The 27,699-nt window shown below is 43.2% G+C and overlaps 1 protein-coding gene and 1 long non-coding RNA gene across 6 annotated transcripts in view; one reads left to right on the top strand and one right to left on the bottom strand.

Moving 5' to 3' along the window:
- The window catches only part of LOC149864727 (uncharacterized), a 33,562-nt gene extending 21,321 nt beyond the window's left edge, over positions 1-12,241 (bottom strand). Inside the window, exons 1-3 of the long non-coding RNA XR_016442250.1 lie at positions 12,183-12,241; positions 12,005-12,050; positions 1,552-1,776 (exon numbers count right to left, since the gene is read on the bottom strand). This is a non-coding gene — a long non-coding RNA (uncharacterized LOC149864727). The remainder of the gene's footprint in view (positions 1-1,551; positions 1,777-12,004; positions 12,051-12,182) is intronic.
- The window catches only part of WIPF3 (WAS/WASL interacting protein family member 3), a 71,105-nt gene extending 45,630 nt beyond the window's left edge, over positions 1-25,475 (top strand). For 4 of the 5 annotated variants that reach the window (XM_090046645.1, XM_090046644.1, XM_090046646.1 and 1 more), the window contains exons 4-9: positions 13,844-13,976; positions 15,312-15,437; positions 18,280-19,017; positions 20,205-20,357; positions 20,996-21,097; positions 21,946-25,475. In XM_090046645.1, the coding sequence (XP_089902771.1) occupies positions 13,844-13,976; positions 15,312-15,437; positions 18,280-19,017; positions 20,205-20,357; positions 20,996-21,097; positions 21,946-21,986 (1,293 nt within the window). In that variant the 3' untranslated portion in view covers positions 21,987-25,475. Of the gene's footprint in view, positions 1-12,296; positions 12,435-13,843; positions 13,977-15,311; positions 15,438-18,279; positions 19,018-20,204; positions 20,358-20,995; positions 21,098-21,945 lie in introns of those variants that run through there. The other variant, XM_090046648.1, reaches the window with a different exon arrangement.
- Positions 25,476-27,699: the final 2,224 nt, after the last annotated feature.

Raw genomic sequence — 27,699 nt, 5'->3', positions numbered from 1 at the left:
CATGGGAGTGTGGGGGAGTCCCCCGCATGCTCTGTGGCAGACACGGAAATGGACCAGGAGTACTTCCAGTCCACTTTTGGGTCCACTGCAGAGTACGAGGGGGGTGCTTCCCTCCCCTCCCCACTGGCTCAGCAACTGGTACCTCCTGGGTCTGGAGGGGTACCCAGGGTACCCCATGTGCTCGGCAGTGGATCGGAAGTACACCCAAGGTCCCCTGTGCTCCTGTGGGATGCTCCATCTGCCCCACCATCTCAGTGTTCATAAGCTATGCCTGGTACCTCAAGGTATGTAGAAAAAATATATAAAGCTGTGTCTGTGGCCAAATCGCTGATTGTGTGAATCAGAATCGAATCTTCAGATTAAGATTCGGCTAAATCAAATCAGGATAGTGATCCAAATCAGTGAATCAAATCACTGTCCTGTGAATCGGGCCAAATCTGAATCGCTTTGCACATCTCTACATATTACCATTTGACTGTGCAGTGCCAGTGTAACAGAGGGAGGATTTCCCTGGTGGGAGGGGGTAGTAGTGAAGCAGATGGTGGATTAAAGCAGCAAATGGAAAAGCCTCTTTCTACATTGTTATTTTTCAATGCTCTACCATTGATACTAGTGCATCTCTAAGAGTGATAATAGTGCTAGTGTAGGCAGTGCATCCCACATCCTGCATGCCTGTACGGATTTAACCACTTTGTTGTCTAGTGATCACCTCTGCTCAGGGTTGAAAAAGAAGTTAACCTGCTGATAGCTCTTGCACAGTACTGCACTGGTGGGAATTTTAGGAATAAGTCTAGCATTGACTCTGTTTATGAGACGCATGTTGCCTGACGTTTTAAATCTGGGAGAATCAGATTACAGAGTTTTCTGCATGATTAATACTTAGATCATAGTTAATAATTATTTGCTGGGCAGAGATAGAATTGCAGAACTGTAGCTCTGTCATTGTTTTGGAACAAGAGGAAAGTAAGTTGCCAGGAACTATTGGCATGTGTCCTCACGTAGGTCCCATCTGAAAGACCATTTCTTTTTGTTTGATGTTAGTTTCTTGCATAGCTGCTGCTTAACTCTCTGAAGGAACATGTGATTGTTGTGTTTATACAGGTAAACTAAATGATAAGGATTAATTACTTTCCAGCAGTGTTATAGAACAAAAATGTAAGAGGTGCCACTGATCTGTTCCTGCCTTTGACTGGATAGGTAGAATCCCACTGATCATAGAATCATAGAAGTAGGGTCAGAAGGGACCTTGTAGATCTTCAAGTCCGACCCCCTGCCTGGGCAGGAAATGAACTGGGCTCAAATGACTCCAGCCAGGTAGGCATCAAGCCTCTTCTTAAAGACCCCCAGGGTAGGAGCCAACACCACTTCCTTTGGAAGTTGGTTCCAGATCCTAGCTGCCCTAACTGTGAAGTCGTTCTTATGGATGTCTAATCTAAACTTTCTCTTCAACAACTTGTGGCTGTTATTCCTTGTTATGCCAGGGGGCACTAGGGGAAACAAGGTCTCTCCCAAATCCTTCTGGTCCCCCCTAGTGAGTTTATAGACAGTTACCTTTGCTTGTGAAGGCTGAACAGGTTCAGGTCCCACAGTCTCTCATTGTAGGGTCTGTCCTGTTGTCCCTGGATCATGCGGGTGGCCCTCCTCTGGACCCTCTCAGTGTTGTCCATATCCCTCCTGAAGTGGGGCACACAGAACTGGACACAGTACTCCAGCTGTGGCCTGACCAGTGTTGCGTAGAGGGGGAGGATCATCTCCTTGGCCCTGCTTGAGATGCACCTGTGGATGAACGACAAGGTCCGGTTAGCCCTTCCAACCGTGACCTCGCATTGTCGGCCCATGTTCATCTTGGAGTCGATAATGACTCCAAGATCCCTTTCTGCCTCCATGCTCCCAAGAAGGGAGTTTCCCATCTTATAAGTGTGCTGCTGGTTACTACTGCCCAAGTGCAGCACCCTGCACTTGTCAGTATTGAAACGCATCCTGTTTTTGTTAGCCCACCCCTGTAACCTATACAGGTCTTGCTGCAGTCTTTCCCTCCCTGCGAGCGTGCTCACCTCATCCCAAATTTTTGTATCATCAGCAAATTTAAACAGGTTGCTTTTCACCCTGTCATCCAAATTGCTGATAAAGAAATTGAACAGCGTGGGCCCAAGAACCGAATCCTGGGGGACTCCGCTGCCCACTTCTCCCCAGGTTGAATATGACCCGTCCACCACCACCCTCTGAATACATCCCTTCAGCCAATCTGCAATCCATCTGACTGTAGGCATCAAGTCGCCTATTTTTTTAATGAGGATGGGATGGGAGACGGTGTCAAAGGCCTTGCTGAAGTCCAGAAAGACTACGTCCATGGCGACGTTTGCATCCAGTGCTTTTGTGACCTGATCATAAAAGGCAATCAGGTTGGTCTGACATGACCTGCCCCTAATGAAACAACAATGCTGGTTGCCCTTGAGCATCATCCCTGAAGCCGGCCCATCTCAGATGTGCTCCTTGATGATCTTCTCAAAGAGTTTCCCTAGGATTGAGGTAAGACTGATGGGCCTATAGTTGCCTGGGTCCTCCCTTTTTTAAAGATGGGGACCACGTTGGCTATCTTCCAATCGTCTGGCACCTGGCCTGAGCACCACGAGCGCTTGTAAAGCCATGCCAAGGGCCCTGCAATAACCCCTGCTAGCTCCCTCAACACCCTGGGGTGGAGAGCATCTGGACCTGCTGATCTGAACATGTCCAGCCCCTCCAGAAGCTCTCTAACCCAGTCCTCCCCAACCTGAGGTCTGGAGGCATTCCCCCTAGAGTCCATCTTGCATCACGGTGGGGAAGTCCCAGTCCCTGCACAAGAAAATGGAGGTGAAGAATTGGTTAAAGAGGTCTGCTTTCTCCTCTGGGGCAACCACCAGATTGCCCGGAGAATCTTGCAGGGGCCCCACGTTTCCCGGTGCCTTCTTCGTCCTCCCTATATATTTGAAAAAGGACTTTTTATTATCTTTGCTCTTGGACACTAGTCCTAGCTCTATGTCTGCCTTAGCTTTCCTGACAGCCCCCCTACAGGCCGGAGCAGAGGAGGTATACGCCTCTTTGGAAATAGCACCCCCGCCTTCCACTGGGCGTACGCCGCCTTTTTGGCAATCAGGCATTCCCGGACACCCTTGGTGAGCCAGGGGGGCTTTTGGGCACTCTTGCCCCCCTTGCTTCTTGTTGAGATGATCACCCCTTGGGCCCTGAGTATCGTCTCCTTAAGGAGCAACCACTCATCTTGGGCACTGAGTTCCCCTGCTCTCAAGAACCCCAGTGCCTCTCCCACTAATCTCAACTTGTTGAAGTTGGCCCTCTCAAAGTCTAGGACTACCACCTTGCTGCAGGCCCTTGACACCCTGCGCTGGATGGTGAATTCCAGCAAGCGATGATCACTATCACCCAGGTGGTCAAGAACCTGGAGGCCCCTTACCAGGTTGTCGCCCGTGGCCAGGACCAGGTCCCACAGGGCATTTCCTTTGGTGGGACTGTGCAACCTCCTGAATTAAGTGGAGGTCCTGTATCTCGGCCAGGAACCTCCTGGAACGGTCCGACCTGGCTGACTGTTCCTCCCAGCAGACATCCGGGTAATTTAAATCACCCATGACAACTACATCCCTTGCCTTAAGTGGCCCTGCAAGCTGACCCAAAAATTCCCGGTCCAGCCCCTCCCCTTGGTTGGGGGGTCTGTAGTAGACCCCCACTGTTAAATCCCTCTCCCCACGGCCTCCTTGTATCTTGACCCAGAGCACTTCAGCTTGCCTCTCCTCTGACCCTATTTTGCTGGCAGAGGATGTGTATTGCTCCTTGATGTAAAGCACCACACCCCCACCTTTCCTTCCTTCTCTAGCCCGCCTGTAAAGCCTATATCCCGTAATGCTAACTGCTCAGTCGTGGGATGAATCCCACCACGTTTCTGTAAGCCCTATTATGTCTGGCCTTGAACTGGCTATTCTGAGGGCGAGTTCCTCCTGTTTGTTCCCTATACTATGGGCATTGGTATGTAGGCATTTAAGGCCTTGCATAGCTGCATGTGCCAGAATGACTTCTCATTTTAGACCCTTTCAATAGTATAAACAGGGCTTTCATGGAAATAGTTGACTTTCCCACTTTTACTTTCATTTCTATCTTTTCTGAACAGCACATACCCTTCAATGCACAATCATTACCATTTCAATCACATACCCTTCAATGCACAACCATTACCATTTCACTCTATTATTTGGTTTTGCAGTCTGCACTAGTAGTTCTGAGTTCTTCCATTTTGTTGCCAAGGCTCTTTGTATACAAATATTTCAGTTGATTCTCAGGCCTCCAACACATGCTACATTTAAGACATGATTAACTAGCTAATCATGCCTAAAGTGCCATACTTACGCAAATTCAGAATGACTGCCCCCTCCCAACCCCCGCCATAATTACATTCTAGACATGGAAAATGTATACATTTTTTATAATTTTCCATTTGTAGAATCTAATTATTGGAGGGCTGTCTTAAATTGCACCCCCCCACACTGCTGCAGTGGGGGGCAGGCAGTGGGAGAAGTAGTGTAGGGTGGAGATCAAGCAGCTTGCTCCCTTTTGTGCCTGCCATCCCATTGCCTTGGCCCTTCTCTCCCTCTTCCCCACCTCCTCTCACTTATCCTTATTCTGGTACTGAGAGGCTCTGTCCCCACTCCAGAGGCAATGGCAGAGCAGCACTGGGGTGCAGCCAGAGCTGTCATTGCTGCTGCTACCAGGCTGTGCTGGAGCTGCGCTCTATGTTTGGGCATGGGTAAATGACAGGGGAAGTGGGGAAGTATGGCAGAAGTTATGGGGGAAGAGAGATGTGGGGAGGGGCAGAGGCAGCAGGGGAGCAGGCAGCAGCTGTGGCTTCAGCTTGGGTCAGGTCCAGAGCTGACACTGGACCCACAGCAGCTGCCTGCCCCACCACCTCACTACCTTGTACTCAATTACAAGATGATGGGGTTTTTGTCTCATCTTGGTATTGAATAAGTGTAGTCATAACCTAGCCACATGTTGAAGTCAGTTTAAGGCATGATAATACAGTAAACAAACCACAAAGTTGTTATACATTGTACATGTAAAAACTTTGGCTCATTTGTATCATGCCTTAAATTGAACATGTGACTGGTTGGGGCTGGACTGTAACAGATCCTGACACTCAGCCAAGTGTCAGCTGAGATGCACATGTGGTTTTAAGTTCCTGTAGTTTTATAGCTCCTGGCTCACAGGAACTATGGGATCAGGCTACAGAAGCCCAATCCCAGGGTCCTTGTGCCCATGGATGAGTGACTGCGTGTGCCCTCCAGCTGGTGACCTGCCTAGGGCCAATTCTATATCCTGGTTCAATCCCTTGCCCCAACTGACAATCACCTGATTGTGTTTCAGCTTGTTGGTGTGGAGGGAGCTGTGGCTCATGACCTAATCCCCAGTCCCTAAATTGCACCTTCTGCCATACCACACATGCATGGCAGAACATGCAGTTATTGGGATGGTGGATTAGATTCCATCACACCTTCAAATGAACACATGGGAAAGAATTGGTGGGGGATGTAGAAGTGGATGGTAAGTTGGGCAGCAGTGACCATGAGATGATTGTGTTCAGGATCCTGACATAAGGAAGGAAGGCGAGCAGCAGAGTGTGGACCCTGGACTTCAGAGTAGCAGACTTAGACTCCCTTTGGGAGCTGATGGGCAAGATCCCCTGGGAAGCCAGTCTGACGGGGAAAGGTGTCTAGGAGAGCTGGTTGCATTTTAAAGAAACCTTACTGAGGGTGCAGGACCAAACCATCCCAACGTGCGGGAAGACTAGCAAATATGGCAAGCGACCAGCTTGGCTTAGCAAAGAACTCTTCAGTGAGCTTAAATACAAAAAAGAAGCTTACAAGAAGTAGAAGCTTAAACAAAGAACTTGGGAGGAGCATAAGAATGTTGCTCAGGCATGCAAGGATGAAGTCAGGAAGGCCAAAGCACAACTGGAGTTGCAGCTAGCAAGGGATGTGAAGGATAACAAGGGTTTCTACTAGGGCTGTGCGAAGCTTCAGTTGCTGATTCGATTTGGAGGAGGTTTGGCCTGATTTGGCAACCGAATTGCCAAATCCGAATTGAATTGGGAGACCCATTAATCTCTCCAAATCGAATCGGCAGCCTCTGATTCGATATGGAGAGATTTAATGATTTGGTCATAGACACAGCTTTATATGTTTGTTTTTTTTCTATGCACCTCGACGTACCAGGTGTGGGTCATGAATGCAATACATCCAAGGGTGCTGAGGGAGTTGGCTGATGTGGTTGCAGAGCCACTGGCTATTATCTTTGAAAACTTGTGGCAATCAGGGGAGGTCCCATATAACTGGAAAAAGGCAAATATAGTGCCCATCTTTAAGAAAGGGAAGAAGGAGGATCTAGGGAACTACAGACCGGTCAGCCTCACCTCAGTCCCCAGAAAAATCATGGAGGAGGTCCTCAAATAATACATTTCTAAGCACTTGGAGGAGAAGGAGGTGATTAGGAATAGTCGGCATGCGTTCACCAAGGGCAAGTCATACCTAACCAATCTGATTGCCTTCTTTGATGAGATAACTGGCTCTGTGGTTGTGGGGAAAGCAGTGGACAAAATATGCATTGACTTTAGCAAGGTTTTTCACACCATCTCCCACAACATTCTTATAAGCAAGCTGAGGAAGTGTAGGTTGGATGAATGGACTGTAAGGTAGATAGAAAGCTGGCTGGATTGTTGGGTTCAATGTCTAGGTGGCAGCTGGTATTAAGTCGAGTGCCCCAGGGGTCAGTCCTGGGGCCAGCTTTTTCAATATTTTCATTAACAGTCTGGAAAATGGGATGGATTGCACCCTCAGGAAGTTCATGGATGACACCAGGCTGTGGGGAGTAGTAGATACACTGGAGAGGAGGGCTAGGATTTAGAGTGACTTGGATGAATTGGAGGATTAGGCCAAAAGGAATCTCATGAGGTTCAACAAGGACAAGTGCAAAGTCCTTCACTTAGGATAGGATAGAAGATTCCCATGCAGCACTACAGCCTGGGGACTGACTAACTAAGCAGCAGCTCTGCAGCAAAGGGCCTGGGGATTATAGTAAACAATAAGATGGATATGAGTCAGCAGCGTGCCCGTGTTGCCAAGAAGCAGGGCTGTCCCCAGGGGGGCGAACTGGGGCAACTGACCCAAACCACGTGCTTTGAGGGGCTCTGTGGTCAGTGCTGCATAGGCTCTGCCATGGCCACCTTGCACTGCTGCTGCTGAGTGCCACTGGCTCTGCTGCTGCCACCACTGAGCACTGCCGGCTCCAGCCGCTTGCCCCTTGGGCCGCACGCAGGCTGATGTGCCCCAGGCCTTGCACACACCTAGGGATGGCTCTGCCTAGAAGGCTAACAGCATACTGGACTGCAATAGTAGAAGCCTTGCCAGCAGATCAAGGGAAGTAATTATTCCACTCTACTTTGCACTGGTGAGGCCACATCTGAAGTACTGTGCCTGGTTTTGGGCCCCACACGATAGAAAGGATGTGGACAAGTTCAAGAGAGTCCAGCAGAGAGTGACAAAAATGGTTCAGGGGCTGGGGCACATGTCTCATGAGGAGAGGCTGAGGGAACTGGGTTTTAGTTTGCACAAGAGAAGATTGGAGGGGGATAGGGGGGCGGGTTATGATAGCAGCCTTTAACTACCTGAATGGGGGAGGGTCCATAGAGGATGGAGCTAGCCTGTTCTTAGCTGTGGCAGATGATAGAACAAGGAGCAATGGTCTCAAGTTGCAGCAAGGGAAATTTAGGTTAGATATTAGGAAGAACTTTCTCACTAGGAAGGTGGTGAAGCACTGGAACAGGTTACCCAGAGAGGTTGTGGAATCTCCATCCTTCAGAGTTTTTATAAGGCCTGGCTTGACAAAGCCTGGCTGTAATGATCTAGTTGGGAATGATCTGCTTTGAGCAAGGGGTTGGACTAGATGACTTCCTGAGGTCCCTTTCAACCCTAATTTGTCTATCAGCCAGTAGCCTTAATATCCACACCCAATTCCTTAACCTGATTAGATTGTCTTTTCACCAGTTGTATCACCTACCTGACTGGTGTTGCTGATGACATTAGTGTTTTTCTTTGCTTTGTTTTTCTCTGACCCACTAAGATTAATGTATTGATTTCTGTATCCTTATTTATCCATTTTCTGTGCACTACAACCAGGCACTGGCAATTACATGAGTCTTCCAAAATGTTCTCTTCCTTTCTTACTACTTAATCATGTGACCTTGATCCCAAAATGTCTGTAGTATCCCAAAATGCCTGTAGTATACTCAGGTGGGATTCGCCCACTGAGAAAAGTGCTCTATGTGATTGTTTGTTTCCCAGTGACTGAACATCCCCAAGCCTTTCTTGAAGAGCTGATCCTAGAGCCATCTGTTGACCTTCATTATCTTGTCACATTTGCCCTCCGTTAGGAACTGAATGAAGAATGATCAAGATGCTGAATACTGTTCAGGGAGAGCTCATTCCCCTGTACATTCTAGTGCAGGTTTCACTTCAATAAGCCCAATATAGTAATAGAGTGCACTGTCTGTTAGATAAAGTGTCTGTTAGAATATCATCAAACCTTCCCACCTGCATTTTGATGTGAACATTAACTGGAAAAAATTGAAGTGGAACATTTCAACAAAAGTTACCTACAGCCTAAATTTGCATTTCTGTCTCAAGGCTCCTAATTACACATTTTCTACACATCTTTAGAATCTGTTAATTAAACCAAGAAAAACCATGAAGGCCAAGTCTCTGCTCCACACCTTGGTCTTTTTACAGTTATAGGCTGCATGGTGCTAGTAGTGGTTCTCAACCTTTTTGGACTTGAGGCTCCCCTCATCTAGCTCCAGACACCCCTCTGCAACTTTTGTAAGTTAAGCAGCGCCCCATTTCAAAAATTAATTAATTTATTACAGTGCTTAGCTCCTAACAGCTATGTTGGGTAGTCAGGACAGGACAACAGTTAGGCAGAGACTGACCTTACCACCTCACATGCTCATCTTCTTGCACCTCATGGCACCCTTCAAAATCTTGTGGCATCCTGATGGCCTGGTGCCCTGGTTGAGAATCAGGGCAGCAGCAGGCACCTAGGACTGTGGGTTTGAGGTTGAGGGCAATTCATTTGCAGGTGCTTTATCACTCATTTGAGTACTTGTTTATCTCCCTGCCTTGCTACCTTCATCTTCTGCTTTCTGCTCAAATTTGGTCTTTGATAGTGGGGCCCATAAAATTCTTCATCTGTTCAAAATACCAATCTCTCTTTATAGATCTCTTAATGGGCTGGACTGTTGCCCATAAGACAATATCTTTAAACAATTCGTCAATTTTCATCTAAACTGAAGTTTTTAAGTAGCTAATGGTACTTCTTACTGGAAAGCCTTGTGACTCAAGGTGGCTCTGAACCTTACCCACTTTTTTTCATCTAGAAAAGAAAAGTAGTAAGACCCTTGTTATTTTTATAGCTAGAACTGGGTGAAAAAAAGTGGTAAAGAGCAAGTTCGTAAAAACTTGTGATATTTGATTATCCCTTAGTCAGAAATTCAACTTGGATTCACAGAATTTTTCATCTGGAAAAAGAAACTTGGGGTTAGGTTCACAGAACTGCTGAAGGAAGTAGCTTTGGAACTTATTTGTCTCCCTTAGGTCAGGAGTTAGAGCAGTTATTCACAATGTGAGACCCAGGTTTAGTTTCTCTTCTTCCCAAGAGAATTTGAACTCGCATCTCTGTGTGCATTAAACAGCAGGGTGTATATAGCATTCTGATGTAGATTTCCTGAGTTTCTTTTGTTGGAGCTGTTTCATTGTGCATAAAATATAAATATTCATTGAGGCAATGAGCAAACATGGATACTTAGCTTCCAGTTCCTGCTCCAGTGAATGTTTAATTTATACAAAGTGCAACTGCATCAGCAAGAGAGATTGAGAGCACCTCTCTCCACCATAATGTAAAGCACAATAGATGGGCCACTCTCCTTGTAGACTAGGTTCAGATCCCTTCATGTGGAGGAGGGAAACAAAGTGGATTTTCCCACATCCTGCATGCTAACCCCCAGGCTGGATAAAGAGAAAACACCAGTTCTGTGAACCTCACCCATTATTTTTTCTGATTTTCATATGAGTGACCAAAATGAAATGTTGCATGCCCAATAAATGTTTTTCTTTTTTCAGTGAAGGAGGAAAAATGTTACATTTGGTTGGATCAAAGCCACACGTATTGTTTCACCTATTTTAATTCTGCTGCTGAACCAAAAAAATGAATTATTCTGACAGCCCTAACTACAAAACTGACTATAGAAGAACATCCAGAAGAGAGAGGGGCTTCATTCTGGTGATGCTATTTGTATAAATGGGTCTCTGTTTATTCATCCAGGGATTTTCCCTTCACTTCAGCACCACAGTGTGTTTGTCAATCTTCTTGCTCACTATAAACCCTAATTCAGATTCAGTTGTTGCATTCCAGAATAGGGTTATCCATCCTACAGCTGTGACCTGCCTTCTTTCATCCTAGATGTTCATAACACTCCCTTTGGCTGTAATAAAATGCATTTAGTTTTAGTATACCTAGATTACCAAGTGATCAAGATCATTCCATATGCCTGCATTGTCCTTCCATATTACTTACCACTCTGCCAATCTCTGTCCTCCATGGATTTTATCAGCAGATATTTTTAAATATTTACTTTCAGGTTGCTATTCAAACATTTTCATTAACAAAAGACTTAAACCCAATGTCTGTGAAACCTCTCTAAAAACACTACCCATTGGCAAGTACTTTCTGAGATTGTGCTTTAGCCAGTTTTTAATCCATTCAGCATATGCTCTTGGTATAGTTTTTTTTTTAAAAGGCATAATTTTAGGAACATGGAAGGCAAAAAAACAGTGAAGATCATTGACAGAACTTGTTGGTTTTTTTACATTTGGGTCACTGCATGAGTGACTTATTCCATTTGTGTTAAAACAAAACATAAGCAGTTATTTAACATGACATTCTTCTTGTGCAAAACAACAGAACAATAATCTGGTGGTTACCAAGGAAATGAGAACCCACCATTCATTCACATTTTGATTCAGGAAAGCCAGGTAAATGGAATTTAATTTCATTCTATGCTACCTTAGGCATCTCTGGCATTTAGTAAAACAAATGATGCTCATATTTTCTTCTGCTCCCCTTTTGATTTTCTGTGAAGGATTGAGATGTTTCCCATTCTGTAAATAAATGTAGCTGCTCTGTTGGTGAAGGACAGTGCTCTGGAAGAATGACATCCTTTGTATTGCAGCTCTGGTGCCACTATGACCTCCAAGTAAAACAGATCTTTATCTTTCTGCTTAAAACATTCTTTATATATATATATATATATATAGGTAAAAGTTTAACTCCAGTGAAGAGTTCATTTTGTGTTTTGGCTTAACCAGTTCCTTCAAGCATATTTTGGCTTTGTTCTGGTATGTTGCCAGAATAATACGGTCATGAATCCCTAGCTAATCTTGTGTCCTTAACAGATGCATGAAGAGGTCCTGAAAAGGATGCTCGAAAAGTGCTTGCAGCTAATTTGAAGGAGATTTTTTTTTTCAATGTACAGTCATATATTTGATGAGTAGTTTATGATATGTAAGGCTGACAGACGACCAGTGAATGAATGTGCTGGATATTTGTGCTAAAGGGAACCAACACTTCTTTACCAGTAATGTGTTGCTAATGGTGGAGGTATGGGGAATACTGTAAACAACAAATCCACTGGAGAGGTCTGACTGGTCTACAACCAGGCAGTGCTACACCCCAGACCGTGTTGACTTTGTAATGAAAAAAGAGAATCCCTAACAAGCTGCTCAGCAGCCTAATCAATCACCTGATATATCAACCAATCTGGCCATAGAGTATAATCTTGACATTATAAGAGGAAAAGCAGCTAGAAGAATAGGAGGGGGTGTATATTTTTAAGTAGATATTTCAACCCACCTACCTTCTAAAAGTAAATAAGGTATTTCAGAAGGAAGCATTCCATCTTTCTGTAATATAAAAAAAAATGTTCCCTTTGTTAGATGGATGCTGTATCAGGAGTCACTTTTAGCAAAAATGTAATCTACAAGTATATCTGTTGTACAGAAGTTATTAGGACTCTGTTTATTCCAGTACCTTACCTGCTCACAGGTCTGCAGCAGGCAGGCAGAGGGGGTAGTCAGCATAATGAGTGGACACTTGAACCCAGAAAGAAGAACGCAGCTGTTGGAGCTAATTTTAAACCTAACAGTCCTGCTCAGGTCCTAATTGCTGTGCTGCTGCACAGTCATTACTGGGAGTTGGGAAAAATAAGCTTCAAAGTGCTGGTAGAGAACTTGTATTAAGAAACAGGTCATCTTTGCTCCAGTTTTATGTTTCGTCCATTTTTCACAGTGAGTATTGTGAATTTCTGAAGGAAAAGTGTCTGGAATAAATCCTAGTTAATATATGCCAGAGTGCTACTTATGCCTGGTCAGCTGTTCAGAGCTTTGATAACCAGACTTGTGTCTTGTTTGTACAATAAATGTTATTTAAGGCACCACTGTAAATAAGGCTACCATATAAAAACGAATGTATGTTTCTAACATCCTCTTGAATAATATGCTCATAGTATCAGTTGCAAAGTTAACTTGGATTTTTACATCAGATGACAGGAATGTATTTGGCATAAACATCCCCTAGGGTGCCACCTAGTGGGCATGTATGATTAAGCTTTTCTTTAAAAAGTTTTTATGGGAATAAACCTGGGGTGGGCAGTTATTTTGGGCAGAGGGCTGCTTACTGAATTTTGGCAAGCCATCGAGGGCCGCATGACAGGCAGCCCAGGGCAGATTAATATTAATTTTCTAAATTTTTTAGGGGCCCCGCAGGCCAGATAGAATGGCTTGGTGGGCTGCATCCAGCCCCCGGACTGCATTTTGCCCACCCCTGGAATAAAACTAAACAAAAAATGCAAACCTAAATTATTTTATTCTTTTAAATCAGTAGTATGTATGCAACAGAGTAATTTAGTGAATGCTAGATGTTTCCAAACTTACTTCTTTTTCAGATATCTCAGATGGGAGGGTTGGGGAGAAGGGCGGAGTGTTGATAAGCCAAAATAAATATAAAATTCAGATGCAACAATCTTATACTGCTAAAATTTATTGTGAAGGTAACTTTCAATTAATTAACTATGATTATAGCCCTGGATATTAAGGGCTTGTTTCAAGATGCTCTGTCAAACTTGTGGGGTCACAGAAAGGGGGCCCAAAAATGAAAAACGAAAATTACAGCTGCAAAACAAAAAGTTTTAATATTGCGCATTTCCAGGACTGGCAATGTTATCAGTTGAGAATGAACTTTTTAAAAGTATCAGTACCACAGATGTGATAAAGACTTTTGCAACAAGGCCAATTATTATTTTTATTATCATTATCTCTGGCGAAGGGGAGCCTGATACTAAAAGTTTGCCTGGAGCTGCCAGGAGTCTAGGTACAGCACTGATGGTAGTGTGCAGTATGGAGAACTCGTGGCCCACATGGTGTGTGATTTCCACTGGTGCAATTCATGGGTCATGCAGCTTTGGTGGCTCACATACCAGATGTCAAACTTAATGAATTTTTCCTGATGAAATTAAATGCAGTTAATAGACAGACACCTCTTAATTTACAGGTGTGTCATGTGAGTTGCAAGAATGTATAATTCAAGACACAATAACAGAAGAGTTCCAAGATGACAGCTGCCTTACCTATTACGACTTCTTCCTTTTTCCCAACATTTGTTTAACTGTCTTAGTGCTTAACATTGTTGTTTTCAACAGGCAAGTACAGAACCACCAAAACCGAGAAAAGAAGATCAAAAAGCTCGAAGTGCATTGCTTGCTGATATTCAGCACGGGACTCGCTTAAGGAAAGTAGCACAAATCAATGACAGAAGTGCACCACAAATTGAAAGTAAGTGTGCATGGCAAAGGCATTTTGTGCATGGCACGCAAAGGTATTTTGCTTGGTATGTGTACCTCGGGGTGGACAGTGGGGGTGGGCCACAAGAGGTCTGATCCTTGTTGTGGCATTGCAGCCCCAGCTATTTCCCTGTCATCCACCTTGAGGCATGCATGCACTTGCCACCAGCGATGAGCTGGATTAGGGCTCCATGGGCCCCATGCAGGTGCCTGCAGCCTCCCCACTCCTTGCTGAGAGCAACCCAATCTCTTTGGTGGGTGGCAGGGGCCTGCCCAGAGCCTCAAGGCAGATGGTAGGGAAGGGGGAGGGCTGCACTGCCACAACAAGGATCAGGGCTCTCACAGCTGCTCCTCTGTCCACCCCCGGCATACTAACATCTTACAAGTCGAGGTTTCAGGTGTTTTTGGCACTCTGCCCAAAAACATTGCCAACCCCTGGTCTAACATCAATTTTGCTTAACAGGATGTGCAGCTATCAAGAGAAACTTAATTTGCCAAATTTATAACTCCCTCAAAGGCCTGAGCTCAAGATTTGTTAATTAAGTGCACTTCTGATATTATAATAGACATTTCACAGCCACAAATTTAGTCAACCCTTCTCATAAACATATTTAAAGAGAGAATGTCTAGCCAAACCATTTGCTTGTCTATTGAGTCCTAGAAGCAGAAATACAACTTCTGTGAAACAAAAATATTCTGCTGAGCAACTTAGGCTTTCATTTAGTTAGAAGCGCTTAATTTTTGTCAAGTCCGCCTTACAGAAACAAAAATTTGGTACTTAAATGGTAAAAATAATCTTAAAAAATAATTATAAAAGTTTCTGAAACACCAGTGGATCATCCTGTTCTCACACAAGACCACTTCTAGGCTCCTAATTACGGCCACTGGCAGGTTGTTGAATATTTTTCCAGCATTCCTAACACTGAAGGAAAAAATAGCTTTCTATAAGGATGCATGACTGTGTGCTGGAATACCATGTTGAACAGCAGGAAGGATTCTTGGATGAGCTGGTACTAATGAAACCCATGATTTTTTGAAAGGTTATGAGTGACTTATCACCATCCTCTGTTTTTCAGAATTGGATGGAAGATTCAAATCCAAAATCTTAGTAAATTTTAGTTTAACATGTGGTTGAACATGAGACTAAACATTTTTTAGCCACCAGAGGGTGCTGTGCTCTAAGGTGTTTGTAAGATAGAAAGGTTATTTTCCTTGCTTTCCTTGGTGCTTATGTTAGACCCACAAAATGGAGTTTGCTGGTACAGTTCGCTAGGACAATTTGAATGTGGATGACAAATCTCACTTATAACATTCCTCTTTATAATAGAGTCCAAAGGGCCAAACAGAGATGGGGGTAGCTCAGCAAATACCAGAAGTGCCCAGCCATCATTGGGTGGTCTCTTTGCTGGTGGCTTTCCTGTTCTGAGACCAGCAGGCCAAAGAGACATGACAGGTAAGGTGTACTGTTTTTATGAAAGGACAGATGAGTGAAATAGGACTTGTGCTTTCAAATAAAAAATATTCCCCAGTGCTTTTGAGATTTGCTTTTAAATCTCTCATTTACTTTGGCATCCAAGTAATACGGTCCTTCATGTCTATACCTTTCCATTTAGATTCTAAATAATAAATTAGTTATATATAGGGATAAGGAAATATCCTACTATAGAAATGCAGTTCTAATGCAGTTCCTCAAATCAGATTTTAAGCTTTTAAGACTAACTCTCCCTTTCACCTATATTCATTTCCTTTCCGCTAATGTCATTTATTTCTGCTGCACTAGAGCTGTCTGAAAGCTGTAGAGGCTCCTAAGAAAAAAACTTTACCTAATGGATCTAAGAAGGCTTCAATCTAGCAAAGTACTTGCAGCCAAATTTTCAGAAGTATTTAGGCACCTAAAGAACAAATAAGCAGCTAGTGAAATTTTCACAAGGACTTAGCTCCGGCTGGTTTGAAAATCTTACAAGATTCCTTCAAAAACTGCACCCTTTTTCTCAGTAGAACTGAGGCTTCTGTGTCACTTTTTAACCTTGGGCCCATGCTTGACTTTGTGTGTTTAGTGGTCTCATTGATTTGCATGGGACTATTTGAATTCTTAAAGTGAGGCATATGCACAAGCGCTTGCTGGATTGGGGCCCATGAAATAAAACATCCATACTGCTTGCTAATATGAGTAGTCCCATTGACCTCAGAAGAACCACTCAAGAATAAAAATATATTCTTTAAGCATATATTTTCAGGATAGGGCCCAGATGACATGGCGGCTGCTTGCAGAAGTTAAAAAACAAACAACCCCTCTGCCCCCCCCCCGCCCCCCCCAAAAAAACCAAACAAAAAACCCAGCACTTTAAATTCCACACATTCTTCTGCCAAGCCAAGCACATGTTCAGAAGAGATGGTGCATTAGTTGGACCCAGCTCGCCAAACATCTGTATAAACTTGGTGCTTAAGTGGGGCTTTTCTGGTGCTTTTAGCCCTGCTGAAGCACCCTATGTATACAGATGCTGTGGAGCTGGGTTGAAGTAGCGCGCTGCTGCTTTCTGGTAAAGTATGGGTGTGTTTGGGGTTTTTTTTTTAATGTCTGCAACAAAACCAGGCAGAAACTGGTGAGGACTGAACACTAAAAGTTTGTGCTTTGTTTTCCCTGTTTGTCTCTCTTAAACTTAGCTAGTTTTCAGACCTAGAATTATTGTGGTAATGTTAGGTTGATTATTATAGTTGTGGTGGTCTAGAAAATACAGTTTCCAGACCTGAAGAAAAATGCCCTATATTTGAAAACTTGTCTCAATCTATCCCAGCCATGCAGTTCATACAATAAAAGATATCACCCACACATTTTTACCCCTCATTTGTATATTAGTAATTTGAAAGAGTAAGGAACAGTAAAGCCCTATCTGCACACTTATAAAAAATGTTATACTGCTGGTAGCATCAGTTTAGCCCCAAGACTGTTAACAAAGAACCGATTGCTATCAATGCTTTAATACCACATTATCTATTCCTGCATGTTGGAGGTTTATTGTACACAGAGCTTAAAACAGTTCCAGCAGCCCTCTGTACAACAACACCTTCCAAGATTATTAGCACAAATGGAGCTGGTGGGATGCGCCTAGTCTCAACTGGCTCTAAATGGTCAGAATTTGAAGTCAGCTGAGAAATGAATCTAGAAAGTTGTTTGGTCTTTCAACAATCCTTGTCAGTTTTAGCGTCTCAAATAAATGCAGTCACCTTGGCATTAACCTCAAAAGGCAGGTGAGCACTTTGCCACTGTGTGCGTTAAGTGACTCATGTGAGGCTTTTTATACCAGTACTCAGAAACTGGAACTAGACCCAGCAGAATTTCACCAAGCATTTTTCATGTGGGCCTTCTACATCAGTGTCCCTCCTGGTGGGAAAGGAGTCGCATTAGTCTTACCTTGCTGTAATCAGACCATGAGCTGTAAAAAAACGTTTTTACAGAGGGTGGGTTCGTGCCATTTGCTATTCCATTTATGGTCTCTTTAGTGAGGTATAATTTTGAAATGGTTCATTTAGCCACTGCTAAGTTGTTTCCCCTCACCCAACATAATAAACTACAAAAGTATCTTAACCATTTACCATAGCAGTTGTGACACAAAACCTATAAAGGAGTGGTGAATATTAACATTTTTGCAAGATTTCATAACTGGGCATAGAGATGGGAGGAAACACAGATAAAAACAAGTCATGAATTTGATACCATTGTTCTTAATAGTTTCCAGTATGCTATGCCAGGCTCAGTAAGGCATCCTGGAGGCATGTTGATAGTGCAACATGAAGCTCTGCACAAAGTATAAAATGAACTCATTGGAAATCTCTTGAGAGCATTTTAGGAAAGTTAATTGCTGATCCTTTTTTGTCTGGGTTGCACATGGAATTTCAAGACAGCTCTGGAGCCAATATATTACTTTCAAGAGTAAAAAATAAATGCGTGGTTGATAGCATACTTTGGTGTACGTGACGGATCTGTGGTCAGTAAATGGACTCATCTCAGGTGTCTCTGGGTGCCAATGTGGGACTATTCTAGAGGGGCTTGTACAGATGATGTGCCACTTTTGTATACTGGGAGTGCATAGCTGTGATAGTTACGTAGCTGCAGATTGAATCACTTGCAGCTCCCCTGCCTCCTACCTGGCTAATATTTCACATGAACATAAACACATGCCAAAGGAACAGGATGAGATCACTTTCTACGCTGTTTTTGTCTGGGAATTTGAGATAGTATCCTTGTTGCATTCTTCTACATATGACCTACCTTGATGCTAGCTTTTTTCTTCCAGCTGGCAAGGCTGGACAACTACCTGGAGCACAAGCTCTTCTTCCCAGGCCGCTGTCTCCAATGAACAATAACATGAAGACATGTGGTAACCTTTCAAATCCACCTGATGGTGCAAAAGCAGCAAGCCCATGGGAGCCAGCTAGCACTCTGCGGACAGGACCAACTTGGCCCAGCCTGCCTACCCCTCCGCTGCCACCACCTCCCTCCAGCAAACCTTCCCTCACTTTCCCATCTCCTCCATCTCACCCTCCACCTACAGACAGGCCTGCAAAACTGACACCCCAGAATTTTGTCTCTCCTCCCCTGCCAACTCCCCCACCTCAGTGTGACAAGCCTGCTAAATTTCAAGCATCGGCTTTCCATCCTCCCCCTCCACCGCCTCCTCTGCCCCTAACACCACCCTATGGACCTCCAGTCAAAAATGATCTTTCTAGCTCTTCTCCTTCCCCTCAGCCTGACCTAAGGGACTATCTGCATCCCACTCCACCCCCACCCCCACCTCCACTGTTTCCTCCTTATACTTCCTCCTCAACCAAGCCATCCTTGCCACTGCTGCCCTCACCTGCCCCCTCCAGAGATATAAACAGCAGTGATGTGCCACCTCCACTGCCACCCAAATCTCCATACTTGCTGTCCCAGTTTCAAAAGCCAAATATTCAGTCCATGCCTCTCCCTCCCACCCCACCTTTCCCTCAGCAACCTGCAGCAGTGCAGAAGAGGAGGCCAGGCAGAGTTGCAGGTAAGCGTTATTTCAGTTCACTTGTAACTACAGAAAAATGGAACGGGCAGGGAACAGGAACACGATCCATTCTCGTTGTATAGAAACTATTTCTACACTTCTACAAAGAGACTCACTTGTGCTGTCTGGGTCTGACTAATGATGCTGAGTGAAACAGTAAGCGCTTTCTGAAACCCAAGCACTGATCCACTAATTGTAGCACGTTGGTACCACAAGATGTGCTCTCTTAGTCTTCAGCTGCTGGCTGCAGTATGTGCATGAGTACAGCCATGCCATTGTCAGTCAATAGTATTTTTAGGCTCCCTCTTGGGAGAGCAGCAGAGTTGCATACTGTAGTGCTTAATAAAGCGTCTGAGCAGTTGCAGAGACCACAAAACACTAGACTCCCCCTGTACCTGAAGAAGGGTGTTTGCACCCAAAAGCTTGCACAGAACAGTGTTTCCAACTATTTAGTTTTCCCTAAATGTCATCTTTCATAATTTCCGGTTCTCAAGTTATTGATACAGTATTGTTTTGCTTATAACACTACTTTTTCCCTCCAAAAATACCATACCAAAAAACCTCCAAAACACACTATACATGAAGTTTACATGTATTCAAGCCCCCAACAATCATCATCATTTTGGGCGGGGGGGGGAAGGTGATACACAGACTTCCCTGTTGTTCATGCAGTAAAAATGCTAAATTGTGGGTTTTTTCCAATTAAGTCTTTATTTTAGAATTTTTGGTGCATTTTTACCCTTTGGGTCCTTTCTTTGGTTATTTACTTTCCGTATGGGATTTTGTAGGGGCAGGAGCAGTTCAAGGGTTTTACCACCTGTAGTTACCAGCTTATGCATGAAAAAAGCTCCTTTTCCCCAAGAGCAGCCTGAACTATGTGGGGCTTTTTTAATCAGAACAATAGTTTTTACAAAATAAGAACAAAAGCACAGTGTTATAATTTGCTATTAACCAGAAATTCCAGGACTGAGCCAGGTGTTAAGAGCACAGAGCTAGCAGAACTTGTCAATGGCCAGGCTTGGAAAGCAGCAGCTATGGGGCAACTTTTTACTGTCATGGTGGTGGTGTTTGGTTTTGCAGCAGACCTCAGTTCTATGTTACAGTCAATTCTTTGTTCAAAGGAATTTCTTAAGAGGTCTTAAATTCCTGCATTATTGTTTCTTTCCTTTCTGTGCTGTATCTTTAAGTGTCTGGCGCTGGGAAGTTACCTCTACCTCCACAGCCTCCAGCAAGATCACCAACAACTGAACTTACAAGCAAGTCTCCATATGCCCAGGCTGGACCCTGGCCAGCACGTGAACCCTCTCCACAGTTTAGAAATGGAAACATGCCCATCGTTGGTAATATATCCATCTGGCACAAATCCTTACAATAACTGCAAAAGTTCAGTATGCATGTGCACTTGAAGGCCTGCTATGAAAGAGGAGTGTGAAAGGCCTTTCGAGAGAGATTCTGCAGTATAGGTTTATGGCACAAAATAGATCTTTTTGACAGGTTTTTGTTTGTTTGTTTTTAAGACCACCATACAGGAAAAAAACCAATCAGATGTATATTGTAAAAGTCTTACAGCATGTTACGAAAACCCTATTGAAAGGCTGTAATATTTTTAGGCTTTTATAGAGATATATCAGCAAAACCTTAGTGGTCCTATTCCTGTGACATTCTATAGGATGGAGTTTCCCCAAAGATGTTAAATACTGTCCTAACAGCACAGTAATCAACTGCAGTGGTTGCCACAGATGGGGGCTAATGAGCCCTATGTAACTGCACAAGAAATGGAGAGGAGTCCACAGGACCATCTGCAATTTGTTTCCTATGATGGGGTCTTTTCAGGGAGTAAACTTCAGTGATAGATCTCAGTTACATGCAACGGTAATCAAGTTATGCATATCACTGATAATTTTCTTCCAATGGTAAATCAGTTTTGTTAATGGTGATAAACGTTTATTATTCTAATATTTGTTTTTAAACTTTCCAGATGATTTTGAATCTAAATTTACTTTTCATTCTGTGGAAGACTTCCCCCCTCCTGATGAATTCAAGCCATTTCAGAGAATATATCCCAGCAAGGAGCCTAGGGGTAAGTGTAGAATATAACACACAAACCTCAGGACAAAGGATGTTTATCAAGTATTAAAAATGTCAATGTGAAAAAACAGAATAGCACCCAGGCAATTATTAACGTGAAATAGAATTGCTTGGATGTTCACAGAAACATTATTATGGCTACTGTTATAACGAAGCCCAAAGATGCTGTAATGAAGCATCTTTCATTGTAGTGCCTCTAGAGAATAAGCAAACAGTGATGTAAGTTGATATCCACTCTGCTTTAATTGCATTAATAACATTCTTTAAAGTTCTCGACACTGATGTTATATAAACATACTAGCATGATCTTGATTTGGCTTTAATTCATGAAATCAGAAGTAAATAGTAATTACAGATTAATTTTACTGTTTGTAGTAATAGTACAATTTTGTAAATACAATTTTAGAATATATTATATATTTTAAAGAGACACATTAAAGTTTTCAACGCTAAGTATGTCAAGCTGGCCCCTAACTCTGTTTTTGGCACATAAATAAGAATAGCTGATTTTTCAGAAGCAATGACTAATAAGCCTTTTAAAGGCAATAGAAGGGTTTGGAACCTTTGGTGAGGGGGAAAAAAGAATCAGGTGGTTGTTTAAGAGCACAAGTTGTACTCACCTAGCTTTAGGAAAAGAACAAGATTTTGAATAGATGAATACGCACAAGTTTATAGTTCACTCTTTCTTCTGTTTCTATAAATCCTGTGTATCCTGCATATATAACAGCTCCTCAAATGCCACCAAAAACCCCAAGCTTTTGTTAGATTGTTTCCATTTTCTATGGAAGTGCATTATGAAATGGCTCTGTGTAATGAGAAATATCCTTCATTTTTTTTCAGCTGCCCCTAAAAATCCTCTGCTAAGAACACATGTGAGATGAGATGATTCTTCGAAAAGGATCTTTGGGTCAGTACTGCAAAGAAGGATGGAGGATCCCAAAAATCAAATTATGAAACAGAGGAGGCTTTGTTAGATCAGCAGACATTTGCTTGAATCAGGTGCTGCAGTTCCATGCCTAATTTGGTATTTTTAAAACTGGAAAAGTAGTAATAATTATGCACTCTCAGAACTGGCCTCATCACTATATGAGACTATATGGGAAATCTGAATGCTAAAGCCCTGAAACAAAGTATACGAAAGGCATTCAATTTCTGACTGTGCTTATTATATACTACTTATTCCAGTCTTGGGCAAGAGGTGTCATCTCAAACAGTATTTCTTGCATTAAATACCCTCAGGTTTTTTTCTTAAGTATTTCCAGAATTGCTCCACACAGTTTGATCTTATATTTTAAATATTTTTCACTTGGTTAACTAATAAATAAGACACCATGAACAATATTGTTATGACCTATATAAATTACACTTCTGGCCATCCATTTCTACCTCCCCCTCTGATCACTGGATAATAGATCAATTATTGCCACAGAGAAGTCTACTGCATTTGTAAAGCAGCTGTGGACACCCCTGCATGCAGTACTGTATAGTATACTATGTATAGTATCCCTGGCTATGTTACACATCAGTGTAGCATAGGTAGCTGTGTATATTTGGCAGACAGGGCAAAACTTTTCCAAGTTGCAGGAAAAGCCCAGGGTGCAAAAAATGGGATGAATGCATATTCCAATCAATGTATGTATAAGGGAACTTTTGAATCATCACTCCCCTGATTGCCCCTTTATTCAGCATTCATCTCTTCCCCACTGCTCCCCAGTTAAGCTCTTTTAGAATTGCTGCTACTATCCAGGAGCTGATATGTCACTTTTTGCTAGACTTGCTAGTAATGTTCTCTTTCCTCCCAAGACTCCTTTCATAGCTGAAAAAAGCTTTACTACATATTAGAAATAGGATTGGTTGTGCTCACCACTCCCACTGAATGACACTGAGGGATAATTGTTAGGTTTTGTACAAAACGGATAACTGAATGAGCTCCTTGTCCCCTAAATATTCATTGCAAACCACAGAAGGTTTACATCCTGGTTTCTCAAGAGATCCTGGTCTGAATCACTTTTTCAGACAGCCTTCTAAAAGTCAAGAAAAGAGTCCTCTGGCAGGCATCTCTTCACTTCTCCTTTCCAGATAGAGCAGTGCCTACTCAGCTGGACAAAGCTGGTTCTGCAAGCAGCTGACAGAAGGAGCTGCACAGCTCAAAGCAAGGAGGAGGTAGGCAGTTCCAGGGGATGCTAGAGTAGATTATAGACTTATTTGAACATTTTCTCTTAAAAATCAAAAATTATACCTTATTTCCTTAAAAGGAGTGCAGACTTTGGAATCCAAAACTAACCTAGCTCTCGTCTTCAGTTTAACGCTGCAGTTAAGCTCTGTTGCACTCATGGGCATATCTAGAATTTTGAAAAGTGGGGTGCAGATTGTGAAATGTATCATCACATATAAAACAACACGTTTTTTCTCTGGTTGAAAACATACAAACCCTAGAAGCTTAACTAATATGCTAGGGGGCTAGGGTTATATTATTTTGTTTAAGATTTAAAGCAAAAACAAATATAACTTCATTGGAATGAGTTAAAAACAATCTACAGGGCTGTGAAATAGAAGTTTCGTTACCAATAGCAGAACTGCAGAGCAAAGGATACCTTGATCGGTAGAACATCAAGATCACTAAAAAGGAGAGGATCGTTAACACCACTGGAATTAAGCATTTAGAAGGGATCAGGTAGGTAACAGGGTGCCATAAAGTCAATTGACTCCCTCAGCACTGCCTGCCTAGAAATGCTACTGCTACTGCTAGGCAGTTAGTTTTAAACTTTGGGTGGAGCAGCAATCAAAGGTGGGGGTGCAAAAGAACCAGTGTACCCCCCCCCTTGGATCCACCCTGGTTGTCCTGCCTCCAGAGGTGATCTCTCTTTACCAGCCCCACACTATATGCAAAATGAAAAGGGAGGGGGGGTGTGTGTGTGTGTGTAATTGTTGCGCTTGGTCAAGGAAGATGATCAAGTTTGGAAATAATGGATAAATAGAAAAATTTCTGACACATGCTAAATCTACTGTCCCTCTTAAGCTATAAACAGACATCTCATTTGACCCTGGATCAAAACAGGAGTGGCAGTCACTTGCATGTTGCCTTTCCAAGCTGCCTTGCTGCTCCTTTGCCAGTAGGTGGCCAGCAAAAGTACACAACCTGGCAGGCTTGTCCCTATAATTAACCACAATAACCGTGCAGACATACAACAGGACATCCCATGATAAAGTATAAGCACATTTATTTGGCATACTTCAAATGCACTTGAATTGGGATAGTGGATCTGTAAATCTGCATGATCCCAGAACAAAAGTCTCTCTCCTGACTGTGAACATTACATCTGTTCGTAGCCCTACGGACTCAGACTAAGGTTCGACAGTACACTCTGGCTGTTCTGTGTTGCTCCCAACAATTTGAGGCAGGTGGACAATAGTGAATCCAATCATAGAAGTTTAGGAGAAAGGCTGTAGAAATGAGACTGGATTCTAAAAAGTCACTGACGTAATCTACAGGGATGGGCAAAATATGGCTCTTGGGCCGGATGCAGCCTGCCAACTGATTGTACCTGGCCCAGGGGCAGGCAGCCACAAACTCATGGGATCCAGCCTGTGGGCAGCTGGTGTTGTAAGCTCCAGCCACTGCATGATGCTGGGCAGACTGGACTGTTTCTGCCCAGTGCTGACACTGGGATCAGCTGTAGACCTGGGTGGATGCCCCCAATTCCCACCTGGAACCTATTGGCACTGGGCAGATGCTGGAGTAAGCTGTGGACATGGCTAGCAGGTTCTGGGTCAGGTTGAGGGATCAGGGCTTGCTGCAGCTCTGGGTGGAGGGAGGTGGGGGAAGGGAGATGAGGAGAGTGAGAGATAGGTGTGGCCTTTGATTTAGGGCATTTTGGTGGGCTGTTGCAAGCCAGGGGGTAGGGATGGTGACCCAGTCTGCAGCGGCTCACCAAAACTCCCTCTGTGGCCCTTGCCCTTGGCCCCAAATAATTGCTCACCCCTGGTTTAAAATAATTTTTCCAGCTGTATAGTAGAGGAATTTCAGAACTGAGATCTGGACATTCATACCTGTTCTGCACATGCAGATACTTCTGAATGAATTACTCTTATACAAAACAAATGTGCAGAAGCATGTGACAGAAAAGTAACATTTAAGTTGAAGTCAACATGGACATTGTTCTTTTAATAGCAATAGAAAAAGTCTAATGCTATAGTAATCGTGTTTGGCAACAGTATTATCACTATTTTACATTGTAATGTTAGTATGATTTATTGCCTGTTATCTGTATGTAACCTGTATACAGCCATGTCATTATTTTTATAAGGATTTTTTTTATTTATTAAAAGTGTCTTGGCAGAATTTGACAACATTAAATAGAGATGCTTTACTGCTGTCTCATTAAATAGTGAATGTGTTTGTCAAAAGCAAAATAGTGTTTAAGGGTTAATTTGAGATGGATTAAGTGACAGATGTTTCTATATCAAGGGTGATTGGTACTGCCGCAATCTCAGGTACTTGCTTTAAAAGAAAGCAAGACTCTACACACACCTCCCCTTACCCTCCTTACACATGCTTAATGCCCCTGTTTCCACACCTGGTTTTACAAGGCTATACTACTTCCATATCATCTCTGCTGACTTCTTAATAGTCAGGGTCCATGGTTGTTAAAGCGAGTTTTGGAAGTTGCCTGCCACCTACCTACAAGTTCAAAGGTGAATGACAGAAGTTTTTAAAGTCATGAACAGCCCACAATTTTGCTCCATCAAAACCAAACCTTGTTTAACCATTTGAACTGCCCGAGTCCCTGATTATTTGAGTTCTTAGCATCTCTGCAGGTTTCCTTCTCAATGTTCAGCCTTCATTAGCTTCACACTGGTTACTGCATACCACATGCTGCCATAGCACAGAGGGAAGGGAACTCAGCACCTATTCTTTTATGTACTATACATTGAAACATGAGCATGGGTTCAAACCCCTTCATCTGTGGTGGCAGACTGTTTGCATAAGCAGTAATTTATTGCTGGGGCCACTAAAGTGAATCTGTTTGTTGAATCTAACAAACAGCAGGTCTCAAATGCAGAGATCCCACCAGAAAGATACTAACAAAATTGGCTGTTACCGCACAGTCTGAAGTACTATGTACATTTTGATGCGTCTAGCTGAGGGCAGGACTGACTTGCTGCATGAAATGGTATGTAGCAGCCAAAGGACAGAGTACAAAACAGGACTCCCTCTCCTCTTAGAGGGAGAATGTTTTGAATTGCAGAGAAGGCAAAATAAAAGTGAATGTGAAGTGAAGCATTGAGCAGCAACTTTGAAATTTAATTCTATTAAGTGGAAGAATTCCCTTCAGTTAGGAACAACGTGAAATTCCTGATCCTGCAACTAAATTGTGTAAGGATTACATCATACCCTACTGAAATCAGTGGAGCTCTTGTGTGAGAACAAAAGTCTGCATAAACAGAATAGTTACACTAAATAAACAGACTCATTTACTTGGAAGAGAATTTTAAACATGAGTGCACAAGCCTGCCCATCCAATAGCTGTCATTACAGTTTGTATTTTCTTTTCTCAGTAAGACACAAGTTTGAGAACTGATATAGACTATAAAAAGTGGTTGAGGCATTGCTAGCAAGCCTAACCGCTGACAGTGTGTGCTGAAAAAGCTCTTATACTTTGGCTTCCATGTCAAATTCTGAAACAAGACAGACTGTGGCCTGAAGTTTGCTTCCACTACACTTACACTGTTTAGTAATGCTAAGGAAAAGTATCTTATAACACTGCTGCAGACATCATCAACAATTTAAAAGGACTATGAGGTAGATGTTCTAGATTTTCTTGTTTCTGTTGTGTTTATTTGAAATGGGGACAGTGCTCAGCACTAGAAAATAAAAGTTCCATTTCTTTAAAAGCAAATTTTAGATTTCTCATGCAGCATAAAAAGGTACAAGAGTGGCAACAGCACAACACTGGATTGACATCAGTGCTCACCTCTGACCAAATTAGGGATAATGGAGATGTGCCACACTGTCCAGTAGTTTTGGGTGTGAACATTATGCTGTCCCAAACACATGCTTAGTATTAGCTGCAAAACCAAAGTATGAAAAAAAAAATGTAAAATTCTAGAAAAGTTTGCCATTGTCTGGTTTCTGCTGCTAGTTAGTAGAGGTGCACTGATATACCAGTTTCTATCAGATTGGCACCAATAAAAGGAAAACTGACATTATCAGCAATCAACTTTGTTTGGCCAGTGTAGTCAATGTCACCAGTGAATGTTGATACGCAGCCCAGCAGCTTGGAGAGAAGCATCTGGCTGGTGTAAGTCAGGGGAGAGAGGGGGGGAGGGTGAGGAGAAGGGGCAGATAGGAGGCCCTCATGGTGAGGGAGAGAGTGGGGCTGAGGCTCGAGCAGCAGTAAGGGCTTCCCAGCTGGGGAAGGCACAAGGGGCATGTGCCCCCCGGCTTTGTACACAGGGCAAAGGTGGACTGCCCACTTCAGGGCCAGGGACTATGCCAGCCTCTTCGCAGTGCGGAGGCTGGGCTGGAGCCATCCATGCCTCTGTCCCCCACCCCACCCCACCCGGGCAGTCCCTGCCCGTCCCAGCCCATTC

This window comes from Crocodylus siamensis, chromosome 5 (genome assembly GCF_052110815.1).
Source record: "Crocodylus siamensis isolate JL-2025a chromosome 5, ASM5211081v1, whole genome shotgun sequence".
NCBI lineage: Eukaryota > Metazoa > Chordata > Crocodylia > Crocodylidae > Crocodylus > Crocodylus siamensis.
Note: the sequence above shows the minus strand (reverse complement) of the source record. Positions and strands in the feature narration are given on the sequence as shown.